The sequence below is a fragment of the Gopherus evgoodei genome, chromosome 6 (genome assembly GCF_007399415.2).
Source record: "Gopherus evgoodei ecotype Sinaloan lineage chromosome 6, rGopEvg1_v1.p, whole genome shotgun sequence".
Lineage (NCBI taxonomy): Eukaryota > Metazoa > Chordata > Testudines > Testudinidae > Gopherus > Gopherus evgoodei.
Window position 1 is genome coordinate 92,017,477 of NC_044327.1, and position 27,392 is coordinate 92,044,868.

The 27,392-nt window shown below is 41.5% G+C and overlaps 1 protein-coding gene across 4 annotated transcripts in view; it reads left to right on the forward strand.

Moving 5' to 3' along the window:
• Nucleotides 1-5,781: 5,781 nt before the first annotated feature.
• TENT2 (terminal nucleotidyltransferase 2) overlaps nucleotides 5,782-27,392 on the forward strand; it is a 79,487-nt gene continuing 57,876 nt past the window's right edge. The window contains exons 1-8 of one of the 4 annotated variants that reach the window (XM_030566670.1): nucleotides 5,782-5,963; nucleotides 14,596-14,787; nucleotides 15,581-15,706; nucleotides 17,671-17,920; nucleotides 19,648-19,762; nucleotides 19,875-19,966; nucleotides 21,009-21,075; nucleotides 24,811-24,880. In XM_030566670.1, coding sequence (XP_030422530.1) covers nucleotides 14,633-14,787; nucleotides 15,581-15,706; nucleotides 17,671-17,920; nucleotides 19,648-19,762; nucleotides 19,875-19,966; nucleotides 21,009-21,075; nucleotides 24,811-24,880 — 875 coding nt within the window. In that variant the 5' untranslated portion in view covers nucleotides 5,782-5,963; nucleotides 14,596-14,632. Of the gene's footprint in view, nucleotides 5,964-6,270; nucleotides 6,310-13,739; nucleotides 14,456-14,595; nucleotides 14,788-15,580; nucleotides 15,707-17,670; nucleotides 17,921-19,647; nucleotides 19,763-19,874; nucleotides 19,967-21,008; nucleotides 21,076-24,810; nucleotides 24,881-27,392 lie in introns of those variants that run through there. The other 3 variants (XM_030566671.1, XM_030566672.1, XM_030566673.1) reach the window with 3 other exon arrangements.

Sequence of the window (27,392 nt, forward strand, 5' to 3'; positions counted from 1 at the left end):
GTTTTCCTCCTTCTGATCAGATCTAAAGTTGTCCAAATCTTAATCAACAATGCGATGACAGTATACTACATGAACTGCTAACAAGGAGCCTGATCTCATTTTGTGCTCGGTGTACAGAATTACCCCAATATCTCTTCATCTGCTGGGGAAGGATAATATTTCAGTAAACTTCTTACACCACAGTTTCCTGTACAGAAGGGTTTATTGCACACAAGGAAAACCTTCAACAGTAGCTTGACGTCCATAAATAACTTCATTACTTCAGTCTCTACTGAACTTCAAGTGAGCTTAAATCTATATATTACACACTATAAACTGCATTAGAAGAATATTAAGATTATGAAGTCTAGCACACACAAGTTAGGAAACACCAGAATTAAGGTTATTGAGCAACCTTGTGCATATACATTATGATACATTCTTCAGTGACATGATCACACTACTTTTTCCACAGGACCAGTGTACATGGTGCTCACTGAATGAGCAGCTATTCAGGATTTTGATTTTGCACTCTTCAAACCCTGCTTTGAAGACAGAATTATTTTCCTCGGAGGCTTTTCTACAGCACTTTGCACTATAGTGTCTGAGTAGCTCGGCATTAAGGTATAGTCTCAAAGTCTCTGTTAGGTGAGGGATTGGTATTATTCCCATTTTACAGATGCAGAACTGAAGCAGAGAGAGATTGAGGTCAAAGTATCCTCTAATTTAGGGTGCCCAATTTGCTATTCCGAGGAACTGATTTTTCAGAATACTTAGCATTGTATAGCACGTTAAAGGTACAAAACATAGCTCTCATTGACTTCAGTTGCAGCTGTGAGTGTTCAGCACTTCTGCAAATCAGACCTCAGGATCTCAAGATGGGCCTCCAGAAAATGAGGAACAAATTTAGTGGCAACCTGTGAAAAGTCTGGTTTAAATGACTTGCCCTGCATCACACATCTGTGTTAGAGCGCGGGATAGAATCCATTTCTCCAAAGCACCATTTAACTGCCTTAACCATGAGACTGACAAGGTGAATGAGGTAATATCTTTTATTGGACCAACTTCTGTTAGTGAAAGAGACAAGCATTCAAGCTACACAGAGCTCTTCTTCGTGAAACCATCATATATCTTCCTACAGACTCCTGCCTGCCTCATTCACTACATTTGTCCAACTTCTGCAACAAGTGAGGTAAGGCTTCAACTGAGAACAGCCTTGTTCACTACTCAACTCTGATTTATCCCCAGGGCACAGCCCAGCCTGTGCACTGAATGATGCAGGTGTCCTGTGGTATATCCCAGTCTCTTTTCCCCTTCTATCATCTCATCCCAATCAAGCCATGGGTCAGACTGGAATCAGAGTTGGGAGTCAAAGACCAGGGGCAAGCATCATGAACATATTGCCTCTATATAAATCCATGAGTGCAGATGTGGTCGCCTCATCTCAAAAAAAGATACATTGGAATTGGAAAAGGTATGGAAAAGGGCAACAAAAACGATGAGGGATATGGAACATCTTCCTTATGAGGAGAGCTTAATAAGACTGGGACTTTTCAGCTTGGAAGAGATGACTAAGGGGGGGATATGATTGAGATCTATAAAATCATGACTGGTGTGGAGAAAGTAAATAAGGAAGTATTATTTACTCCTTCGCATAATGTAAGAACTAGGGGTCACCAAATGAAATTAATAGACAGCAGGTTTAAAACAAGGTCAATGCATTTTAATGAAGAAGACAGGAGTTGTGGTTTAAGCCATGTTGGTCCAAGGATATTAGAGAGACAAGGTAAGTGAGGTCAGGGTGGATAAAAATCCGTGATTTAAAAAAAAAATCTGATTTTTTTAAATTTAAATTGTGTTTTTTTGATAAAACGCTTTTTGAGGATAAAACCTCACAAAAATAGTTTTAATTAAGATACATTATAGCTCCAAGATATCTCATCATGGAAAAGGGATTATAAGTTCTAATTCTATAGTATGAAACAATATATTCATGTAATGTTTAAGAAGTTTTGTAAATGAATTCCAATAATACATAGATTAGAGACCCAATCTTATGAGGTTCCAGGGGCTTCTGTATAGATTATTTAGGTTAATCTTTTTATCTACTCAATGGGACTCAGTGCGCAGTCTAGAAGATACCATCAGAGATGCTTAGTTTTTCAGTTCTCAGACTGTGAATTTGTGTCTCCAGAGATAACATGCTTGTTAACAGCAAAAAGGTTTTAAATAAAATAAATAAATAATATATAGAGGTGAGAAATAACAGAACTCAACCCTACTGACCCTCTGCAAATTTGTGTACACAGAGTCAATCCCTTACCTCTCTCTAAAAGTGCAAAGTTTCAAAAAGTTCAATGAATAGAAGATTATTGGGGGCAGAATAGATTTGGACAAAAAGAAGAAGTCTGGAGATAAACGTGAGAAGGGAGGGACAGGCAGCAGAAACACAAGTAAAACTGTTTGAGCAGCACATTCCAGAAGTCTTGACGTCTTTCTGAGTGTAGCCTTCATTGATTTGAGATCTACCATATTATTCTCTCACTAGAAGGGAAAACCTATAATAGCAGCAGGTCGTAAAAGAGACCCAGTTTGGGAATATTTTAATGAAGTTCCTGTACCTATGGGTAAAACAGGCATGTGTGCAAAATGCAAACAGTGAAACAAGGAAATGCAAGGACTGGTTGCCCAAATGAAACAACATCATGAGAAGTGTTTCTTCCATCATCTTCAATGCAGCTTCCTCCTGAGAAGGAACATGTCTGAACATGCAGGATCTTCAGGTTGGTAAATGTTTTTATTTCACACTTCTTTCTTAAGGACTGCCTGTCTTCCTTCTGGACTATCCTTGAATTCTCATGTTGGAGCAAAAAATATAGTTGTTACTCTATGCTACTATCATTTTAGATGCAGTTATGATTAAAAATAGATAGCTGAAACAGGCAGATCTTTCTTTTACAACTTCACCTTTAAAGTGTTATTCAGTGTCAGTGAATGCAATGAGTAATACTAAATGAGCAGTATGGTAATAATAATTAAATAACCGCATTGACTTAGTTTGTTTAGGAGAATCCATCCTCAACATAACAGGATTTTGAAGACTATCCACCTTCAAGATCACCATCATTTTCTATAGTTTCAGAGTTAACTGCCAATGATAGTGTTTCAGTCACATCATGTATGTCACATAGCCACAGTATATCACCTGTAGCAAAAAGAAAAAAAAAATCTCCATCATCCAGAAACAACCGTAGATAGGTTTATCATAAGAACCAGCAGATTACAAAGAGAGGTAATTGATGAAAAAATTGTCTGGTTTGTTTATGCACAAACTCTCCTTTCCATATGATTGAGAACCCACACTTCGTTTACATGGTTCAGTCATTAAGACCAGGATACAGTTCACCCAACAGAGCAGATGTCACAGGCAAATTGCTGGATAAAGTGTATGAAGGAGAAACTGAGCAGTGTGCAAAAGGTCTAAAGAGAGAAATTGTTAACCTGAGTCTTGATGCGTGGAGCAATGTCCACAATTATCCTGTGGTATGTGCTTGTGTGACAACCGAAAAAGGGAATGTCTTCCTTACAGAAACAACTGATACATCAGGAAATGCACACACAGTAGAATACTTACAAGAAATAGCAGTAAAAGTTATAACAAACGGCAAAAAAAAATCAAATGTGTAGTATGCAGCTTGGTCACAGACAATGCTGCAAATATATCCAAGATGAGAAGAAATTTAGAAGAGAGTGCAGAGAGTCCTAAGCTAATAACACCCGGTGGCAGTGCTCATTTGATGTACCTCGTAGCCAAAGACTTCAGTGCTCCAGAAATAAAGGCTAATAATGTTGAAATTGCAAAATACTTCCATAACAACCACTTTGCAGCAGCTTCTCTGAAAAAAGTGGGAGGAAACAAGCTAACTCTCCCACAAGATATGTGATGGAACTCAGTAGTAGATGGTTTTGAGCACTATATCAATAACTGGCCTAATCTGATGACAGTTTGTGAACAAAACTGTGAAAAAATAGATGACACTGTCGCAGCCAAAGTTCTCAACACTATGCTTAAGAGAAATGTTGGACACATGCTGAGTACCCTGAAGCCTATTTCTGTAGCCTTGAGCAAAATGCAAAGAAACAGGTGTTTTATTGCTGACGCTGTTGAAATTTGGAAGGAACTGAGTGAGGTCTTAAAGAGAAATATGCAATGACAGAATTAAATTACAAGCATAAAATACCAAATGGGACAAGTACTATCATCTATTTTTTCACAATGTTCATACTATAGAATTAGAATTTATAATCCCCATTCCATAATGAGATTTTTTGAGCTATAATGTATCTTAATTAAAACTATCTTTAGATTGCTTTTTAAGGAAAAAACCTTTTCATAAAAAAAAATCAGATTTAAATTTTAAAAAATCAGATTTTTAAAAAAATCATTGATTTTTATCCCCCCGGTAAGTGTGTGACTTACATTGGTGAGAGCAATGTAGTAGCACAGACCATTACAAAGCTTAGGTCAGCATAAGGTGCCTTAGGCCAATCTAACGCTGTAGTGTACATCAAGCCTTAGTCTGCCAAGTCTTTCAGTGCTAATCCATTAGTGAGTTCAGAAAACAAGATATGTGTAGTGCTCTAGATACCAGGCCGTAAACCACCAGCCTTTCTCATCCCTTCCTCAAAAGTCTGTACACTAGCAGAGCGGCCTCACCTGAAGCCCTTCCAAGCAGAATGGAAGTTAGGAAAGAGAATAAAGTGTTCAGAGACAGCAGGGCCAGTGCAAGGAAGTTTCGCGCCCTAGGTGAAACTTCCACCTTGTGCTCTCCCCTGCCCTGCGGCAGCTCCCCACCCCCCACCTGCCCTGAGGCACCCCCGCGACACCTCCCCACCCTCCCGGCCCGGGGAGCCGTGCGGTACCTCCGCACCCCAGCTCACCTCTGCTCTGCATCCTCCCCAAGCACACTGCCCCCACTCTAATTCTTTTCGCAGGCTTGCAGCTCCAAAACAGCTGATTGGCGCTGCAAGCCTGGGAGGCGGGAGAAGAGGAGCAGCGACCGCGCGCTTGGGGAGGAACTGCTGTAAAAAAAAAAAATCAGGGGCACTGCTTTTTGGCGCCAAATCTTGGTGCCCTAGACAACCACCTAGTTTGCCTTAATGGTAGCACCGGCCTTGAGAGACAGGAACAGCCTCATTTTTAGAGCATGGAGAAGAAAATATTGCACTTTAAAGCAACAGACCACGTGCAACCTGCCTACAGGTCATGCTTAGCTGCAAGGAGCTGTACCTGAGCCCTCTTCTCCAATTCCACCGCCTAGGCCTGTGCCCTACAGCTTCCAGCAGCCTAGGCGGGATCATCTCGGGCTGGGGGGAGGTCACCTCCTAAAGCACAAACTCTGTGTACCCCAAGAATAAATGGCAACGCCCTGACGGAAGTTACCACGATTCAGCAGACCACTGACCCCACTGCCGCAGCGTGAGGGCAGCGCCGCCTAGCGGCTGAGCTCGCACCGCGGGGAAGGTGGGTGACAGCCTCCGGGAGGCTCACGCCGGTGCAGCAGGAGTGGGGAGGGCTGTGCCCGCTCCCACAGAGCTGGTCCCAGGATGCGGGAGGCCCCCGAAGGACTCGAACGTCCCAGCGCGCACGGGCAGGGAACAGAAAAAAACGACGCCCCCACGCGCACCTGTACCAGAGCCCTACGTCTCCTGCACGGGGACACCGCGCATGCGCACGGTGACAAACGTGAGGCCGGGGGGGGGGGGGCAGAGCGCTCACGTCCTGCCGGCCCTTTCTGGATCCGGGTCAGAGGGCGGCTCTCAGCTGGGCAGCCCCTGGCCCGGTTGGCTTCCGGCGAAGTCCTGCCGGCGGAGAGCAGAGCTAGCGCCCCCGCTGACTGCCCGGGGCCGGCACGGCGCTGCGTCCTACGCGGAGCTGGCGAGGCCCCGGCTCCTCCGCTGCCCGTCCTTGCCCCCGGACCGGAGTAAGTGTCCCGGCCGGGGCGCGGGTGCCAGCCGCAGGGTCCTCTGCCGCGAGTGACTCCTTGCTCAAGACAGAGGGGAGGGGCCAGGGCCCCGCGCTCTGCTTCCGCCCGCCACTCGCTGCTGGGACAGAGGCATTGCGCCGCGGTGTGCGGGCCGGCGAGGCGCAGGGGGCACGAGGGCACTGGAGGTGTGGGGGGATGTGTGGGGCACAGAGCTGGGGACTTTGGCACTGGAGGTGTGTGTGGGGGGGGATAAGAACGGCCGTAGTGGGTCAGACCAAAGGTCCATCTAGCCCAGTATGCCTGTAGCTAATGACAGATGCCCCAGAGGGAATGAACAGAACAGGTAATCATCAAGTCCTGAATATTTTCCTGCGTTTTTGGTTGCACTTTTCCCCTCACCTTTTTATCTACACGCTCCCCATCCGTGGCCCCACGAAGTCGCGGGATCTCCTTCTCAACCTCCTCTTGGCCCTGGCCAAACTGGCCATCTACAACACCAGGGAGAGGAGGTTGGCCGACGGGATTTCCTGCGACTGTAGGGCCTATTTCCGTTCCTCCGTCTGCTCACGCATCCGGGCTGAGTTCCTCTGGGCGGCGTCCACTGGCTCCCTTGACGCCTTCGAGGAGCAGTGGGTGTTGTCCGGGGTTCTCTGCTCGGTGTCCCCATCGGGTTCCCTTCGTTTAGCCCTATGACCTCACTCCCGATCCTGTTTTTTTTCATTAGTTGTCCCCCGTAATTATTTGGTGTTCCAGACCTGTGGGTCCTCCCCTTAGGCTGGGGGAGGCCCTTTAGAAGTGGGCGGGCTTCGCCCGCCCACCCCCGCTGGATGCCAATAGGATCCATCCCCGGTTGCCCATTCCCAGCTTCTGGCAAACAGAGGCTAGGGAGACTTCAGATCATGGTTTTGCATCTGTCTATCCTGGCTATTAGCCGTTGATGGGCCTATCCTCCATGAACTTATCTAATTCTTTTTTCATCCCTGTTATAGTCTTGGCCTTCACAGTGTTCCCAGAAAAGAGTTCCAGAGGTTGACTGAGCATTGTATGGAAAAAATACTTCAATTTGTTTTATTTTAAATCTGCTACCTGTTGATTTCTTTAGGGTGATACTTAGTTCTTGTGTTATGAGAAGGAGTAAGTAATACTTCTTTATTTACTTTCTCCATACCAGTCATGATTTTTTGGGCCTTTATCATATCCATGCAGCTAATCATTTTTGTTGTCCTTTTCTATACCTTTTCCAATTCCAGTACATCTTTTTTTGAGATGGAGTGACCACATCTGCACTCACGGATGTATATAAAGGCAATATGATATTTTCTGTCCTCTTATCTTTTCCTTTTCTAATGATTCTAAAGATTGTTAGCTTTTTTGGCTGCCGCTGCACATTGAGTGGATGTTTTCAGAGAACTATCCACAATGACTCCAACGTCTTTCTTGTGTGGTAACAGTTAATTTAGATACCATAACTTTATATATATAGTTGGGATTATGTTTTCCAATGTATTGCATTTATCAACATTGGATTTCATATGCCATTTTGTTGCTCAATCATCCAGTTCTGTAACATACCTTTGCAGCGCTTGGCAGTCTGCTTTGGACTTAATTGTCTTGAGTAGTTTTGTATCATCTGCAAACTGTGCTCCCTCCCTGTTTACACTTTTTGCCAGATCATTTGGGAATATATTGAATAGTACTGGTCCCAATACAGACCCCAGGGGTACACTACTATTTACCTCTCTGCATTCTGAAAACTGATCATTTATTCCTACCCTTTGTTTCTGATCTTTTAATCAGTTCCAGATCCATCAGAGGACTTTCCCTCTTACCCCATGACAACTTACTTTGCATAAGATGTGTGGGATACAGAGCTGAGGGCACTGAAGGTGTGTGGCGAGGTACAGAGCTAGGGTCGCCTAGGGCACTAGATGTGTGTGCAGAGATATGTGGCGTACAGAGCTGGGGGCTTGGGCCCTGGAGGTGTGGGGGGTACAAAGCTAGGATATACGGCTTGGGCAAAGGTACTGTTCTGTGGTATGGGGGCTGGCAAGATGTGGAGGGATGTGTTCGTGGCACTAGAATACAGAACACTTGAGGGGTGTGGGGGGGGTGGGTTGTGGTGTAGTACAGAGCTGGCGCCTCAGGGGCACCAGGTGTATGACACTGGGGGCATGTGTGTGGCATGCATGCTGGGGTCTGGAGGCACTAGGCTACAGCACAGTGTAAATGCGCATGGGACTCCATGGGGTTGGAAGCATGCAGTGTGTATATTGGTGCAGTTGTTGGTGAACATCTGCTATTTAACATCCTACTGAGATACTAGTGGAATGGGAAAAGCATTATGTGATATGAGTACATCATCTCTCTTTTTTTCCCAAATACAAAACAGAAATATCTATTGAACATTTCTGCCTTTTCAGCATTATTGGTAATTCTACCATTTCCATTTAATAATTGACCAATACCATTGTTAGAATTCCTTTTGTTCCTAATATATTTTAAAAAACTCTTTATCATCCTTAACTTTGCTGGCAATAGATTTCTCCTTGTGTCTCTCTTTTCTTCCTTTATCAATTTTCTATAAGTCCTAGCATCTGATTTATATTCAGAACTATCAGCTTCTCTTTTCTTCTAGTTGTTATATATTTTTATTTTTTATGTCTGTTTTCACTTTCCCTCTGCACCAAGCCAATTTTTTAACCCAGATGGCCTTCTTTCTCAATTGTGGCTTTTGAGGCATCTAGTAAAATATTCCTAAATAATTCCCAATTAACACTCACATTTTTTTTGATTAAATTCTTCCTCCCGGATGATAGACTCATAATTGTATTCATAATTTGTGAAATTGGCCCTTTTAATGCACTAAGTATATATATTACTGGTCTGGACTTTATTCTGCTTGCACATTATAAATGTGATGAAGTCATGATCACTTGTACCTAAGTTACCATTAATTTTAAGTTCTGTGGTCATTTCTTCATTATCTGTCAAGATGAGGTCTAATATAGAGTTTCCCCATCTTGGATGAAACAAATTCTGAGCCAGAAAGTTATCTACAATATTTAGAAATTCCAAAGATGTTTTAGTACTGGCAGCATGAGTCCTCCAGCATGTGTCACCCAGATTAAAGTCCCCCATTATCAGTGCTTTTTTCTGTAAGTGATAAGGAGTCAGTTATCTGATTCCCTAGCGATTTATGAAGTTCTGTAGCAGCCCCTAATAGCTCATTGTGTGCTTTAAGTGTTAGGACATTGATCCATAAGCATTCAAGATTATTCTCTCCTGAGTTATCAGTGACTTGGAAACAAGTACTCCGCTACCTTGATATAACACGACCTGATATAACACGAATTTGGATATAAACGCGGTAAAGCACTTTGGTGGATCAAAGCAAGTTCAATATAATGCGGTTTCACTTATAACGTGGTAAGATTTTTTGGCTCCCGAGGACACTGTTATATCAAGGTAGAGGTGTAATACAATTTTTTACATAGAGCCAGGGCTGGCTCTAGGTTTTTTGCTGCCTCCAAGTGTGCAACTGCCAAAGTGCAAAAAAAATAAAAATAAAAGCGCAACTGCCGCCCTTGCAATTGTGCTGCCCCAAGCACTTGCTTGGTTTCCTGGTGCCTGGAGCTGGCCCTGCGTACAGCACCACTCCCACTCCCCTTTTGGCCACCTGATCCTCCCTACATAGGTTTTAACCGTTGATTTTTAACCTTCAGTAAAGGAATTATCCCACCCAGATTTCAATTATACCAACTAGATCAAATTTATGCTCATAAGTGAAAATTCCTCTTGTTTGTTACCCAAGCGCCTAGCATTGGTACATAGGCAATTAAAAAGCAACAAAGAGTCCTGTGGTACCTTATAGACTAACAGATGTATTGGAGCATAAGCTTTCATGGGTGAATACCCACTTCGTCAGACGCATATAATGGAAATTTCCAGAGGCAGGTATAAATATGCAGGCCAGAATCAGTCTGGAGATAACAAGATTAGTTCAGTCAGGGAGGATGAGGCCCTCTTCTAGCAGTTGAAGTCTGAACACCAAGGGAGAAGAAACTGCTTTTGTAGTTGGCAAGCCATTCATAGTCGTTGTTTAATCCTGAGCTGATGGTGTCAAATTTGCAAATGAACTGAAGCTCAGCAGTTTCTCTTTGGAGTCTGGTCCTGAAGGTTGAACTGTTCTCCTACAGGTTTTTGTGTAGTGCCATTCCTAATATCTGACTTGTGTCCATTTACGTAGGGACTGTCCAGTTTGGCCAATATACATAGTAGAGGGGCATTGCTGGCACATGATGGCGTATATAACATTGGTGGATGTGCACGTGAATGAACTGGTGATGTGATGGTGTTGCTGGTGTAGATATGTGGACAGAGTTGGCATCGAGGTTTGTTTCATGGATTGGTTCCTGAGTTAGAGTTGCTATGGTGCAGTGTGTGGTTCATGATGAGAATATGCTTAAGGTTGGCAGGTTGTCTGTGGATGAGGACGGTCCTGCCTCTCAAGGTCTGTGAAAGCGAGGGATCATTGTTCAGGATGGGTTGTAGATCACTGATGATGCGTTGGAGAGGTTTAAGCTGAGGACTGTATGTGATGGCCAGTGGAGTTCTGTTGGTTTCTTTCTTGGGCTTGTCTTGCAGCAGGAGGCTTCTGGGTACATGTCTAGCTCTGTTGATTTGTTAGGCAATTAAAGAATTTCTTCTGTATGTCCTTTGGTTCCTTGTTTAATTTTGTGCTCAACATTTTGATTTTTGTACGGAGTGCTCAGACCTTCCCTCTTTTTACCCTCCTCTTTTCTTATTAGTTTAACCACCTCCTGACTCCTCTAGCCAGCCAGCCATCCCTGAGAAGATTGGTCCCCCTTCTACTGAGCTGGAGGCCATCCAAACTTTATAGCTCCCTTTTCCCACAGAAGATGGACCTAGAATGCCTCCACCAAGCACCCCGAATCTTCGCCCCACTGATTCTCACCCGCATCCTGAGGACCCTTGCACTCAGACCTTTCTCCCTGGTGAGCCCCCCTCCTCCACACCTGGACCCCCTGGAAAGCCCCTCCCTCCTGCATCAAGACTCCCGCTCCTGCACCCAGACTATCTGCCGCTGAGCTCCCTGCACTCAAACCCCCACCCCAATGAGCTCCTCATCCCACTGAGCCCCAATCAGCTGCACCTGGATCTCCACCCCACCGAGCCCCATTCACCCAGCACTTGGATTCCCTCCTGCTGAGCCTCATTCCCCCACAGCCCTCCTGCTTAACCCCAACCATCTTCACCTGCCCCCCCCCCGCAGAGCCTCATCCCCCCCGCACGCGGAACCCCCCTCCCCCCAATGAGTTGATTGCACCCAGATTGCCCCACACAGAACCCTCTCATCCCACACTTGGATTCCCTCACAGTAAGCCTCTCCACACTTGGATTCTGCTGGGCTAAGCCTGTCTGTCTCATACCTGGATAGTGGGAGAGCTCTTTGTGAACAAGCTTGATTTTTGTTATAGGTTGGGCTGAGCAGTCATTCACAGATGTGTCCTGTACGTCTCTGTTCCTTTGGAACAGCTGGATCTCGAGAGGTCTCTTCCACAGTTTCTACATTGAGGACCTGGTATCAACTGGAAACTCCTCTAGCTTTGTAAAATTCCTCTTGATCCTTGTCTTTCTGGTGGCCACAGCCTGCTCATCCTCGTCTCTCTCCAGCCATAAAGAATGCTGCTGTGACTTTTTGCCTCTGGTGGTTACAAATTGCCAGGTCTTTTCTCTCTCTCTCTCTCGTTTTTGGTGGCCAGCTCCTTGAACCTAGAGTACTGATATTTCCTGAATCTGGCTGTCTAGGAACTCCTCAGCTTCTCTGATTCCCAGTAGTGTCTCTACTTGCCCCTCCAATCCAAGTGGGCATCATTTTAGGTTTGTCTCATAGACTCATAGGTCAGAAGGGACCAATCTGATCATCTAGTCTGACCTCCTGCACAAGGCAGGCCACAGAACCCCACCCATCCAATTTTATAACAACCCCTAACCCTATGCATGTTAGGACTTGTCTGTATGGGGAAATCTACCAGCATTAACATGCTGCTGTAGTTATATTGGTATAAATCCCCATGCGGCAGTATGATAATGCTGGTAAATTTCCCCATTAAGACAAGCCCTTACTAAATGTTTCTACTAGGACAATCAGTAATGAAAATTAATTTAAATATTAACATAATTTTCAAGCTCAATGATAACTATCACCATTTGCACAAATTGAACAGTTCATATCTCTGAGCCATGAGTTTAGGTTGTATTCTGATTCAGGAAGATAACTGGTGCATTGATTTATACTTGGTTCATGGGTTTTTCACAACCATTTTAAAAAGAAAGTTTGGATTCTGAAGCACAATTTTCTTGCAAAGGATGTACTCACTTCAGGTTTTGTCGCTGGTGGGTCATGGAATACACAAGTACTTAGCATATATGAAGGGATGTATCTGGTGCTGGAAATGGGACTGGAGCAGTTTTTGTTTCTATGATATGTGGTTTCTCTTTTCTTAAGCAATTGGGAAATTACCACTGAGTTCCTTAATGGTTTAACTTTTTTTTAGCATGAGCATATCAGTGTTGTAGGTGGCCCTTTTTTTTTTGTGGGGTAGTGTTTATAAAATCAAGTTGACAACCAAGAAATGTGGAAATATCTAATTTTATTTCCAAATTATTTTTATACATTCTGATGAAAAAGGTTGTTTATGCCTGGAGATGTTAGTATAATCTTAACGCTTGCAGCGAGTGTGGCTACTTGTGTGTTGGGATTTATGTGTTTGGGTTTAAGACCCTGAACATGAAACTGACTGTAAAGAGAATTGAAAAAACTCACTGGCTTTCACTGCAGCAAAGAGAAATGTGAAAAGTAAACAGCAGTATGCAGTGATTAGCAAACTGAATTTGAAAATTCTTCTGAGGCAGCGTTAGTAACTTAAGAAAGGAAACTTGTTTATAATGTAAGTTGAGTTTAAGAAGAAATGCTCAGGAACTTCTGTTGTAAATTATAATTCTATGTCTAATTTGTCTTAAAGATGAAGTTTTTTAATGTCTTTTCTCTTTTAATCCTCTGATTTTTCTGATTCTATACAATGTATGTAATTTAAATGATACATTTTGGCATTTTCCTACATGGTGACAAATGAAAATAGTAGGTTAGGTAAACTGTAACAGACTCACAAATGTTTGTCACAATCAGCTGAAACAACGTGTAATAAAAAAAAATCAAAGTTTTACTACTATTGCCTTAGAACAGTCGTTCTCCAAATTTTTTTTTCTTTTTTTCCCCACGGACGACTTGAAAATTGCCAAGAGTCTTGGCAGACCATTTAATGATTTTTCCAAATGTTGTTTGTATCGTTAGCTAACTATTGTAATGTGCTTTTGATAAAAGTGATATATATAAAAATTAATTATAATTGTTTTTTGTTATACAAATAAAAGTGCACAACTCATATTTTAATATCAGGAGTCTTACCCTTTCTAATGCAGTGGATGTGCCCTCTCTGCCCTGCTGTGGCAGCCCCCGAGCTGCGGCTGGGAAGGAGGTGTGTGTGTGGTGGAGGGGTTCTCTACCCTTGCCACAGAGCTGAGGCTGGGAAGGCGGACCGTCTCTTCCCAGCAGCTGCAGCCCTGGAGCTGGGAAAAGTCGCCTCTTTCTCTGGCCACCGCAGCCCTCCATGTCCCAAACTTCCCCCACCCCCTTTTCTCACCCCACTGCCCCCTCCCACCTACCCTCTATTCCGCACCCCCAAGGCCACCACCTCACCTTACATGTGTGTCTCCTCCAGGGTCCAGGCACCTAATTAGTGGAGCCATGCCTGCGCGGCTCTACTAATTAGATCGGTGGCCCTTCATTCTCTTGTGTGCGGCTGCCCATGCACGCACCTCAGAGGGAACTATCTGCGGACCACCTGAATGGAGCTCACAGACCACTGGGTGGTCGACGGACCACAGTTTGAGAACCTCTGCCTTAGAACTCTATCCTGTAAACTTGCATATGAGTAACTTTATGCATGTGAATAGTTCAACTGAACTCAGTTATATTGTTGAAACTGAAATCAATTTAAAACTCTAAATTACATTTCACCATTAATGTTGGCTGCTTACTTTTTGCATATTATTCGTCTTGAACACGATAATATACTAGTTTTGTTTTATTTTTTGGTCAGTTGCACTTTCTGGTTCTTATATAGTAACTGAATGTCATTTTGTTTCTTTTGGAGTATTACCTATAAATGTTTAACTCCAAGTAGACTATTTACATGGAAATCCAATTTTCAACAAGACGGTGGAAACACCTACCTTAGGTTTTATAAAACATTTTAAAAAAAAACTAGATATGGGGAATTAATCAAAATTTTCCTTTACAAGAATATGCTAAATCAAGGTAACTACTTATTAAAATGATTTTGTTTTACACAGTGTCTTCTCAGAGGTGATAAAATACCCATAGGATAAGGCTGAGAAAATCTAAGGTGACTTCTAGAAATCTGTTTTGATTTATTCTAGTTGTTCAGTGGCAAAATAGTTAAATCAATGCATGCTTTGAAAAGAAGTACATAATTAGTATTTTGTTAGCTGCCTAATTTCAGGATTTTTTAAAATGTTGATCTAGGTAGAAGAATACATGTTCACTTTCAGTGAAGAAGAGCATGTTCCCAAATTCCTCCAACTTGGGTCGTCCACCCTTTCTTCCAAAACATCAGCAGCACAATAATTTCTTCAGTGAGCTTCCTCTGAACATACCACCCACTCTTCTCTCTCATCAGCAAATTGTTGATGCTCGGTTCAACTTTCAGAATGCAGCGTAAGTACAGTAGAATTTCAGAATGGGAAATGGTTCCTGGAAGGCCTGTGCTTTTTTTCTTTTTTTTTTTTTTTAAACTGATCTAGGTTGGAGGGAAGAATCAAATGAAGATATTTCTCAGAGAATTAACAAATGTCACTGTCAAATCAGGCCCAAAATGTATCTTCCTTTGAAGGAAAATAATTTCTATTTATCACTGGAAGAATATTTTTTTCCAATATGTTATACTTTGTCATATAAAATATTTTAATTTTGTTTAGAAATTTATCAATTTCTAAACATGGATTTGCATTACCTCTCTTGGTGGCCTGCATATTCCATTACTGTTCAGTAGTAAATGAAATACACACCAGCGCAATACATGATGCATCACAGCAGTGGGAGCTAGTAATCCACAGTGGGTCTTTAAGGATCTTAAATTGAGAATGGGTGGGGGTGGAGAGTCAACGGAGGAGATGAATAAGAGAAAGGAACATTTGGCTGGGGTTAAGTTTTAAAGCATGAATGTTCTCTTGAGAAATTCATGTTAACACTAAGTGTTGTTTTTGAGTAAGTTTGCAAAATTCCTTTTGTATTTGTACTCTGCGCAGTAACTACCTCATTTTCTTATTCTAGTTAATTTCATCCTGTGAAAAGTATTCTCCTCTTTCTCCTTTCAAATGTAAAGAATAGACGTACTACTTCTAACAAATAGGTTATATTTGGGGTTTTCTACTTAATTTTTTTATTGAAAAGTGTAAGAAAAATATCCCAAACCCTCAGTTATTATCTGAATAATAATTATGGCCTGCAGTCTTTCTAGAGCTCTCTTGAGTGGGAACCTTTCAACTATTCCAGCTGTTTCACCTCAGCCATTGACGTATGGAAATGGCAGCTCAGGACCTACATCAGCTGCCCCCACATTATTCCGAGGCAGGAAGTAAGTAATGCACAAAAAGGTGTAATGCACAAATACACCTGCTTGTGACAATATTAGCTGTAATAGAAAAGTGCTTGGAATATACTGCTCTCTTATTTTCTTTTCAATTACTAGTGGCTCCTCCGCCATCTGTCTTGCAAATCAGGCCCCCAATTCTGTATAAACAAGCGCGCACACGTGTTTTAAATTGAAGTAGATTAGTGTCAGTAATTTGATAAAAATTCAAATTGAGTAGAACTGCTTTTTCAATGTACATTGTATGGAGATTATGATGTTTCTGTGACATAGAAAACAGGAAGTCTGCAGTTTGTTTGCCTCTGCATCTGAGAGCTTTTTGAAGTATAGTATTAATTACGTTTAGCCTTTAACTTTTATTTCATTTTTTATATATATAAATAAATACAAGCAAGGATCTTCTATAAGATCCTTGCTTTTGGGAATTTTGTAAGCAAGTTTTGCTGTTCTACAATAAACAAACAAACTTACATGTAACTTTGTGTCCCTCTCAGTTGTCTTAGGTTTTTCTGAAAGGGAAATTCCAGATGGAAACTGGGTTTTGCTCAGTTTTTTGTCAAGCTGTATTTAGATGGAAATTGGAATTCAAGTAAATGTGCAAAAATAGGATACATAAGGGAAAAAAATCAAAACATGTTTTTGCATTTAAAACTGATTATTTATTAAACAAAGGAAATATTAACTGTAGCTAACAAATTGGCAGATTTGAAAATCTGGCTATGGTGACCAGAAGCAAAGGTGTTTAAGTGTCTAAAAATGCAGACAGACACCTTTTGAAAATCCCATTGGCAAACAACTGCATCTGTAGGTGTCTAAATATCTTTGAAAATCTGTCCCCATGTTCTTTGTTTTTAGAATTTGTATATCTCATCCTCTTCTCCCTGACTTTTACTCATAGATTGAAAGAGGAAATCAACATCTGTTTTTTAAATTCCCAATCAGTTTCTCAAATTTCAAATTTTTATTTTAAACAGGTTTATTTTTTTAAAAGAAAAGTTTGTTCATGGTGCATTTTTGTAAAGAATAAATACACTTTTATATTCATGTTTTCTTTTTATACAAAACTAGAGCATCCTCTTCTGTACAACAGCTGTTTGAAAGTAAAATGTATAGACTCGAACATCTAATACAGCTTTATCACAATGGGATTTTGAAATGCCAAGACGAATGTAAGACCACAGCATTACATAATAAAGTATATTTAGATTTCTAAAACTAATGAGATCATGCTGGATTATATTGTTTGTGTTTGAAACAGACACGTTAACTTTGAGCCACATTAATGAATGCATTAAACTATAAATATTTGCCAAATGAATAGTGGTTCTTTTTTGCCCAGATTACACATTTTACTGTCTGTACAATCTAAACCTACACAGACAAATTCTACATTTTGAATGGCTATTGTGGTAAGTTCCTCTCTTTCTCCCCTTCCCACCTTTGAATTTATCAAATTCATCACTGGGTATACACACTGGACACAACTTTTCACTGCACCAATGTCGATGTAATTACAAAAACACACTTTTCAGTAGTGAGTATTTCAGAAAAAAAGTAGGTTAAAATAGCCTGACCAGACTTCAGCTTGGTTAGTTATAATTTGCCTAACTGAATTCACCATTTAGTTTCATTTGACGATGGTATTCATTTTACTATTGTATAATGTAAATTGTGCCATTAATCAGCTGATGGTGCATTGCACTTCAGAGATGACTGCACTTCAGCGGTTATCCATTCTCATATGTTCTCCATTCAAGATTTTGATTTACTTAGTACCTAGGATGGGCATGCCTCTTGTTTTAAAAAAAAACAACTTGGTTTTGCTGAAATATTCACTGTAATTAACTGTTAGTATTTGTACTTCAGGCTCTACTTTAAGTAATTCATTATTGGATGTTGATACATGTTTAAATTACAAGCTGGAGGGATACTGTCTTTGTTTTTTGCAGGAGGCTAAGTGAACAAAATGTTCCTTATGATGTCAAACGTCAGCGGTTTCATTCACCTCATTGTGAGTCAACTCTAGTTAACCAAACAGTGCCTTTACCAGAAGAACGCAGATACTCATTCCCAGGATCAATTCCTTCACCATTGTTTCATGCACATTACATACCAGATTTGACTGGATGTGTTCCACCCTTACGAGATGCTCCATTTCCAGACCCTATAGAAACCACGCTCCCTGTGGCCAAAGATAAGGTAATGTCAACACAGGCCTGAGTTTTACTTTCTTCTTGTGAGATATTCATATTTTGTCATTTATATGAAAAAAGTATAAAGAAAACATTTAATGCTAGTGATTTTTTCTTAAGTATTAAAGGTAAGACACCATTCTGTTTTAAAAAGGGTTACCTAGGGAGGTCATGGAATCTCTATCCTTAGAGGTTTTTAAGACCTGGCTTGACAAAGCCCTGGCTGGAATGATTTAATTGGGCTTGGCCCTGCTTAGAGCAGGGGGTCTCTTCCAACTCTCATCTTCAGTGATCTATTAACAAATTTAAATGAGCTCATGATACTACTACTTGTCACTTGCATGATGGTTTTACAGAGCACTTACAAACATTAACTAATTTAAGTCTGTTCTCCAGCTGGTAGGGAGACTCTCTTGTCTCTCAGGCTGCCAGGAAAACTTTTTTTGGAATTTTATGGCAGCATCAGCTGCTTGGTTTAACAAACATGGCTGCTGGTGTGTGTTCTTGCAAGGGACAGAGAATGTCTGTAGCTCTATGCTACCTCCCTGTTTTCTTCCTACATGTGGATCTCATAAAATCTGCATATGGGTCAGGCAGAGTGAAAATCATAGCGGTCTCCATTTGTTGCATCACATGTGAAACAGCAGAGATAGGACTAATAAGGAAAGAGACCCAGTAGTGTGGGAGATTACACTACAAAAGGAGCAATGAGAGAGCTGTAAAGAAGCCTCTCTACCAAAACCGGGAGGAGGTGAGGGAGAATTTATCATTCCAGTTCTGAGGCTGTGTAAGGGAGGAAAAAGCACTTTTTGCTGTATCCTGCATCTTCTAGGATGTGGGGGAGGAGGGACATAGCAGATATAATCCGAGCTGGTGGTAGGCATAAGCAGACTAAGCAATTGCTTAGGGGCTTGAGCAGCTCAAGGGTGCCACCTGTTCACTTTTCAGTATGTGTTTGGGAGTGGCAAAAATATTCCTGCTTAGGGCCCCCAATGAGCTAGCACCACCTCTGGATATAATGATATCATAGCCACAAAATAAGAACAAAGCCTGTTGCAGCGTTTTCTTTTGAAATTGAAAGACTGTAGTGCATTATGTAACAAACAACAGGGAAGTGCCATGTTAGAATTTTCATTTTTAATAAGGTCAAGAATGTATTGAGACAGGTCTTGTTATACTACTGTGAAAATATTTACCTCAAGATGATGATTATTTATAATGCATAGCTATAAAGTAGATTAAGAGAAACTAATGATGCTTGTTTCCAAATAAAACCAGAATTTTTCTGACAGATAGCTAGTGTTTTGATTTTTCCTCTCATGCAAACTGTCTTCAAACTAGTTTTTTTTTTAATATTTGTTTTTTTCCTGACATAATTTTAAAGTTCCTATTTGTTTGAGTCAATAGAAAATATTTGTAGCCTTTAGGGCTGCTCTTTGCTTGAACGGTTGCAGATATTTCCTGGCTGAAGATGAAAATTGGCTTGCTGTGGATGAATAGCCTCTCTCCACTTATTGGCCAAACCAGTCTTGTGTGGGTGATTTAAGGTGAATTTGAGCTGGATAAGGCTCTAAGAGTGAATAGACTTTTGAAGCTAATATAGACATATATGTATGTTATTGCCTTTTAATTATGATGTATTCTGTCTTCCGTTTTTCATATAACTCTATTTTTCGCAGGAATTTTTCATCCATTATAAAAGGTGTTTTTTTTTTTTTTGTGGGGGGTGTTAAGTTAAGTCAACAGGTTCTGGAGTTGTTTCAAGCATGTCAGCAACAAACCTGCGACTTGAACAAAAAAGAGCTCTGCCGAACGGAACTCCAGAAGGAAATTCAGCAAATTTTTCCACGTATGTTATTTCAGGCTTTCAATACATATTTGAATATACAGGTTTCAGTTATATGATTTTGTTTGAGCTAAGAAAAATCCTCAACCTTCATTCTATGGTTCTGTTGCTGCAGAGAGCAGACTCTTCTTGGTTGGATCCTCACTGAATGGATTTGGTACTCGTAGCAGTGATGGTGACCTGTGCCTCGTGGTTAAAGAGGAGCCGGTAAGTTGCTTTAAAAAACATGTTAAAATGGGAAGACTGTTAACACAGTGAACTCTGTAATAAAGCAAATTGTCCCTTTCAAGATATTACCTTGAAAAATTTGGTTTTTGTTTAGTGGATTAAGTCTGTTTTTGGAATCCACCCATGTAAGAAATTGAGAGTTATATAGGGGGTGTGAAAACCTTCTATTTAACAATTATATTTCACATTGCTAGAGCTTTGATCTGTGGCTCTCAGAATACTTTACAAATCTTAATGTAGCTTCATGCAACAGCCCTGTAAAGTAGTTACCTTAATTTTACAAATAGGCAGAACTGAAACACAGAGAGATGAGTTAGTTGCCCAAGGTCACAATGGAAAATCTGTGACACTTTACTTCAATAGGAAAAAAGTTCTCAAAAGTGAAAATGACTTGACTTAAAGTCCAGGTTACATAATGTGGTGACAGCCATTTGCATTGTTATGAGACAGCAAGACAAACTTTCCATGATACAAAATCCTATTGAGAAAAAAACAGAGAATGTGGACTTTTTAAGAGGGAATAGAGATTCGGTAATTTTACTGAGTTGCCACAGTAAGAAAACTTATTATGTAATATGTCATCACTAAAATGTACTTATTGTACTTTACTACATATAGTGAGAGGACGCTAAGTTCAGAGAAAAAGAATAGTAAAATTAAGTCTTAAGTAGAGGATTCTGGAGTATTCTTGTAAGTAACACCAATTAAAGCGAATGTTGCAAAACTCCAGTTTCTTCAGATATGGGTTAGTTTCCTGTCAGAGTTGTTCTCTGGTGTGACTATGATGCATGATAAGCAGTACTCTATATGACATATTTTAGCTGTTGCTAAAGAAAATATTATAAAGGCTTTGATAAACTTCCTGAATGCTGATAGGTTTTTACTTCCTGAATGCTGATAGGTTTTTACATGCTCATCTCCTAAAATATCAGATTTTTTCCATTCACTGTAAATATTGTATAAATAGGGAAAGAGAAGGGGTCACGTACTTATGTTCTGTATCTTAAATTTCATATTTCAGGTAAATCAGAAGACTGAAGCAAGGCATATACTCAGCTTAGTCCAAAAACTCTTCTGTACTAAACTTTGTAAGTCCTAGACAATTGGTAACAGTGTTTGTAATTCTGGAGGCAAAATGGATAGTTCATTAAAGCTACCTTTATATGTGTATGTTGTCTAGATTCCAATCATATGGGATAAAAATATCACATAATGTACAGTATCTTATCAGAAGGGGTAAGTGGTACAGTAGTTGGAAAGGCCTTTCCAGATTCTAAAATCAGATAGACATGACTTTTTAAATTTCACTGGGAAGATTATTTTTAATAAACTAATGTTCCCCTCTATTGCTTGCAACCCAAACCTTACATCTTTAGGTTACTGAGAACCTGATTGTAAACATGAAGAGAAACTGCTTAATCTGTATTATAGATTATAGTATTATAGTGAGGAGTAAGTTAATTTAAGGTGGTCTTAAAGGTAAGAACAAAATGTTCTTACCTTTATTTTCCTTATACTTTCTACTTCTGGCTTAATTTACAGTAGCGATAAGGGAAAATAAAATGTTGTCTGATACAGAAAGCATGCAAAGTTCAAGTGGTCCCAGATTTTGCTAGCATAGTGAAGACTATTAAAAGCTCTGTTCCCGATGGTTTTCCGTAATGGTTAAGGTCCTTTGGACTCAGCTTTTCTCTCTCTCTGTCTCTCCTGATTATTGCTGAGTGAGAGATGCCTCTGGGAAGATATGTCGTAGCTCCCAAAAAACAAAATGCAGGTGTGGTCTGTCTCCCCTACTGTCCTTTGATGGAAAGAGTTGTCCTAATTGCAAAAATAACAATAACTTGTGTTCTATGTCGATAGAATGCTAGGAAACATCTTTCTCAGAACACAGTCAATTAACCAAATTAACAGTTCCTGCAGAGAGTTTTAAGTACAGTATGTATGTATAATGAAGATACAATTCTTCTGTTAAGACAAAATCAAAGTACTAATCTAACAAAATATAGATTAAAAAATCCTAAATACTAAGGGAAAAGATTAAAAATTAGACACACCCACAGCTCAGTCCTAGTCTGTTTTGCTGTATATCAGTGGACTGTGGGTCTGGCTTCCAAGTTTTAGGTCTGGTTTTGTACCTCTTGTAAAGTAAGTAGCACTAATATAAGCAGTTTCGTTGATTTAGGCTTGGTCTACACTACGTGTTTAAACCGATTTTAGCAATGTTAAACCGATTTAACACTGTACCCATCCACACTACGTGGCCCTTTATATTGATATAAAGGGCTCTTTAAATCAGTTTCTGTATTCCTCCCCGATGAGAGGAGTAGCGCTAAAATCGGTATTACCATATAGGATTAGGGTTAGTGTGGCCGCAAATTGACGGTGTTGGCCTCCAGGCAGTATCCCACAGTGCACCACTGTGACCGCTCTGGACAGCAATCTGAACTCGGATGCAGTGGCCAGGTAAACAGAAAAAGCCCTGCAAAATTTTGATTTTCATTTCCTGTTTGCTCAGCATGGAGCTCTGATCAGCACGGGTGGCAATGCAGTCCGAAATCCAAAAAGAGCTCCAGCATGGGAGATACTGGATCTGATCGCTGTATGAGGAAACAATTCTGTTCTATCAAAGCTCCGTTACAGAAGACGAAATGCCAAAGCGTTTGAAAAAAAAAATTTCCAGGCTACATAGTGCTGCGTGACAAGCATAATGGGAAGCCAGAGACTCAAATGGACGCTCATGGAGGGGGGTACTGAGGACTCCAGCTATCCCACAGTCCCCAGCAGTCTCCAAAAAATATTAGCATTCTTGGCTGAGCTCCCAATGCCTGTAGGTTCAAACACATTGTCCGGTGTGGTTCAGGGAATAACTCGTCAATTTACTCTCCTCCCCCCCCCCCCCCATGAAAGAAAAGGGAAAGAAATCGTTTCTTGACTTTGTTATATGTCACCCTATGTCTACTGCGTGCTGCTGGTAGATGCGATGCTGCAGCAGTGAAGAGCAGTATCCACTCCTCTCCCCTGCCCGGTGGCAGACGGTGCAGTAGGACTGGTAGCCGTCCTTGTTATCAACTTGTGAGTGCTCCTGGCTGGCTTCAGGTGAGGCTGGCCGGGGGCGCCTGGGTGAAAATAGAAATGATTCTCGGTCATTCCCAGTAGATGGTACAGAACGGCTGGTAACCGTCCTCATCATAGCAACTGGGGGCTGAGCTACATCAGCCCCCTCCCTTTCCTGTGTAAAGAAAAGATTCTGTCCTGCCTGGACTGTCATAGCAGTGGCATGCTGGGCTTCTCTCCCCTGCACCACTTAATGTCCTGCCTGGACTGTCATAGCACTGGGAGGCTGCCTCCCCCTCATTTTATCTCATTAACAAGTCACTGTTTCTTATTCCTGCATTCTTTATAACTTCATGACACAAATGGAGGGGACACTGCCACGGTAGCCCAGGAGGGTTGGGAGAGGAGGGAAGCAACGGGTGGGGTTGTTGCAGGGGGACCCCCCCGTGAATGGCATGTAGCTCATCATTTCTGCAGGATCTGACACGGAGCAGTTGTGCTCTCTGATACACTAGTTCTTTAGTACACTTGCCCCATATTCTAGGCAGGACTGACTCTATTTTTAGAAACCATAAAGGAGAGATTGACTCAGGGAGTCATTCCCAGTTTTGCCTTTGCGCCCCCGGCCGATCTCAGCCAGAGGCACCCATGATAGCAGCAAACAGTACAGAAGGACAGATAACTGTCATCTCATTGCCAATTTACACTGGCAGCAGACGGTACAGAACGACTGGTAACCGTCTCTGCTATCATGCAAAAGCAAATGAATGCTGCTGTGTGGCGCTGGAATATCGTCTCTCTCCGCAGCATCCAGTACACATATGGTGACTGTAATTAAAAAAAAAAAAAAAAAAAGCTGAATGGGCTCCATGGTTGCCATGCTATGGCGTCTGCCAGGGCAATCCAGGGAAAAAGGGCACGAAATGATTGTCTGCCGTTGCTTTCCCGGAAGAAGGAATGACTGACGACATTTACCCAGAACCACCCGTGACAATGATTTTTGTCCCATCAGCCACTGGGCTCTCAACCCAGAATTCTAAGGGGTGAGGGAGACTGCGGGGAACTATGGGATAGCTACGGAATAGCTACCCACAGTGCAACGCTCCGGAAATCGACGCTAGCCTCGGACCATGGACGCACACCGCCGAATTAATATGTGTAGTGTGGCTGTGTGCACTCGACTTTATATAATCTGTTTTATAAAACTGGTTTATGTAAAATCGGAATAATCCCATATTGTAGACGTACCATTAGAATCATAGATTATTAGGGTTGGAAGGGACCTCAAGAGATCATCTAGTCCAGCCACTGCTCAAAGCAGGACCAATCCCCAAATCGCCCTCTCAGGGATTGAACTCACAACCCTGGGTTTAGCAGGCCAATGCTCAAACCGCTGAGCTATCCCCAATGGTCCTTTTCATGTGAGCAAGGATTATTCAGTATAGCATTTGAAGAATTGATCTTTTTAAGATTAATCTGCTTGTATCTCGTGTCCCATTGAAAAACCTTCGACCAATGGTTTTTTCACAGTAGAAATGAAGTTATCTTTAATTTTTTCTTATAATCACCTAGATTGTATTTCAGCTAGTAGTTCTTCTGGGTTTACTGCAAAAGTTCATATTGGACTTCATTATATCACTTTAGCTAAGTTCACTAGTCAGCTCCTGTTTACTAAATGTGAATGATCTGACTACCACTTTAGGATCCAGTTTTCTTACATTCAGTGCCTTACATGACACTTCACTGAATATATTTTTCCTCCCTTTCAGCAAACTACATTGAGAGACCTCAGCTGATTCGAGCAAAAGTGCCAATAGTGAAGTTCAGGGATAAAGTCAGGCAAGTACTTTAAATTAACATCCTTTCTTAGGCCTGATACAGTAAAGTTCTTAAACATGTACTTTGCGCTTGTGTAGTCCCATTAAAATCGTGCTTCGTATTTGTCACGTGTAGTCAGATCATAGATCTTGTCAGCTAGCACAGTGGTAATGTCAACTTATCTCCTTTCTGGCCTTAAGCAATTCTCAAGAGCCCCTCCAGATGCGAGTTTTTATGACGTGAATAAATAGCAGCACCACATCACATATTATCATTTACACAGCATTTTGTCTCTTAAAGGCCTTAGTTAATAGTAGATCTGGGTGAGAACCTTTTCCCATCCTGCAAACATGTTTGAGATTTTGAAAAATTTCCAGTTCCACGTTGGCACATATCAGAGACCTCTTGAAATCTTTTGTGAAAAATGAGTGAGCACTCCCACCCAGAATAGCTAGTATTCCTGTGGTTAGGAGGCTTACCTGGGAAGTGGATATTCAGGTTCCAGTCATTCCAGGTGAATATTCTAACTGCGGAGACAGAGAATCGAACTCTATCTCTGATCTATTGAATATTTACTTATTTATGCAAAGTGGAACGGGTCAAACAGAAGAGAGCGAGTCATCTGCTACAGAGTAGTAAATAGCCTGTGAGCTAGAACGTTCGCCTGGGATATGGAATGCCCATGTTTAAGCCTGTGCACCAAATCAGGCAGAACTGAAACTTGAACCTGTACATCCGACTTCCCAGGTGAGCGCCGTAACGACTGGGCTATTCTGAGGTAGGGGGTGGTTTCTGGTTTTGACCTGAGGCATCTTTCCCACCAGAAGTGTAGTTTCTGGTCCATCCTGCAAAAATTGGCATTTTTCCAAAGAAACGACATCTTAGAAAAAATTCTCAAACAGCTCTAGTTAATAGTTACTTCATTGCAGGATAAAATCCAAAGGGGAAAAAATTCAAGATGTTTTCAACATTAAAGTGTTTAACTGTTGTCAAGAATTAATTCATGATTTCTTTGAGTGTGGCAGTGTGGATCCCACTGTAGATGTGAATGTGCCTCACATGCACAAGCTCAGAATCTTTTGAATAGCAGTATCTGTCGGTGCTTCACATGCCCCCTGTGCCGTCTCATGTTCCCATACCAAGACATAAAGGACAGAATGTCTGCAACCCTCCCTCAGTTGCCTCTTACTGTCTGTGGCAGCAAAATGGAACCTGGCAAATGTTCAACCCACTACACTTCTTGAGCTTCAGACTTTGTTTTGTGAAGAAACTCTTCTTCACTTCTTGTTATCTTTGACTTAGATGTTTAAAAAAATGGGTATGTGCCCCATATGCCCCCTGTAGAGTAGGGCAAGGCATTTTGCACCAACTGTCATCATGACAAACTCTAAACCCACGGGGTTTAAACCCTATCTGTCATGTGATAGTCATATGCTCTTCATTGATGGACTTAGCAGATGTCTCTTCTGCTTCAGGGCAGGGACATCACCAGCAAGTGTATTTTTTTTTCCTGCTGCATCTTCTCATCCTGCACTCAAAAACTGAGACACATCAGGCTCAAATTACTTCTACTTGAGCAATCCATAAAAGTCATGTCTTACCCTGGGGAAGAGAAATCCACCAACTCAGAGTTGAGGAGCCTATCCGTGGCAAGTGCCTCCCTGTAACCAGGCACCATAATCTTGGTTCTAGTGGGGAGAAGAAGCCTTTGAAAGAGAGAAACTCCTCTTTGCCATCTCCAAGGTACTCTTTCTTCCCTACTTCAATTAGGGAATCCTCCTTTGTGGGTCAGAATGTTCTCAGAGTTCCCTCTAGGTTGCTTTCTGTACTGGGCACTGATATGTGACTAGCAGTGGACAGGAGAACTGTAATTGGGACAGTACCCTTGTAATCTGTCACCTTGGCCTTACTGGCGCTGTTGCGATATACTCTTCCATGTGTTGAGAAATGCAGAGCCTCATCCCACATAGTAAGAAAACAAGCACCTTCATCCTTTCTCCCATGCTGTCCCTGATGCTTGGGAAGAGCTTACCTTAAACATCTGCAAAACTAACTCATTATCCTCCTTCAAAACCGGCCTTAAAATTCTACCTTGCCATGAGGCCTACACAAAACTTGGCAATGGTTATGCTGCTGTCGTGCTGAGACCACTACCTATCCTGCTGGCCACTACTGACTCATTGTTTCCTTGTACTTCCTATCTGCCTCTATCCTCTGTTGTCTTTTGTCTTTATACTTGGATTGTAACCTCTTTGGGGGCAGGGAATGTCTGTTTGTACAGCACCTAGTGCAATGGGGTTCTGGTTTGTGATAAAATTGCTCTCCATCTTCTCTCATCTAATGGTATCCAAATTTCTTGAGACTAATGCTTACTTATCTACTGGTTAGAGAGCCTTCTTCCATATGGAACCTCAGTGTTGTCCTTTCAAAGCTTATGGAGCTTCCCTTCAAACCTCTCTCAGAGAGCTCCATCTACAGTCTTACTCTCAAAACAGTCTTTTTGGTGATAATCAATTTGGCCAGAACAGAATTT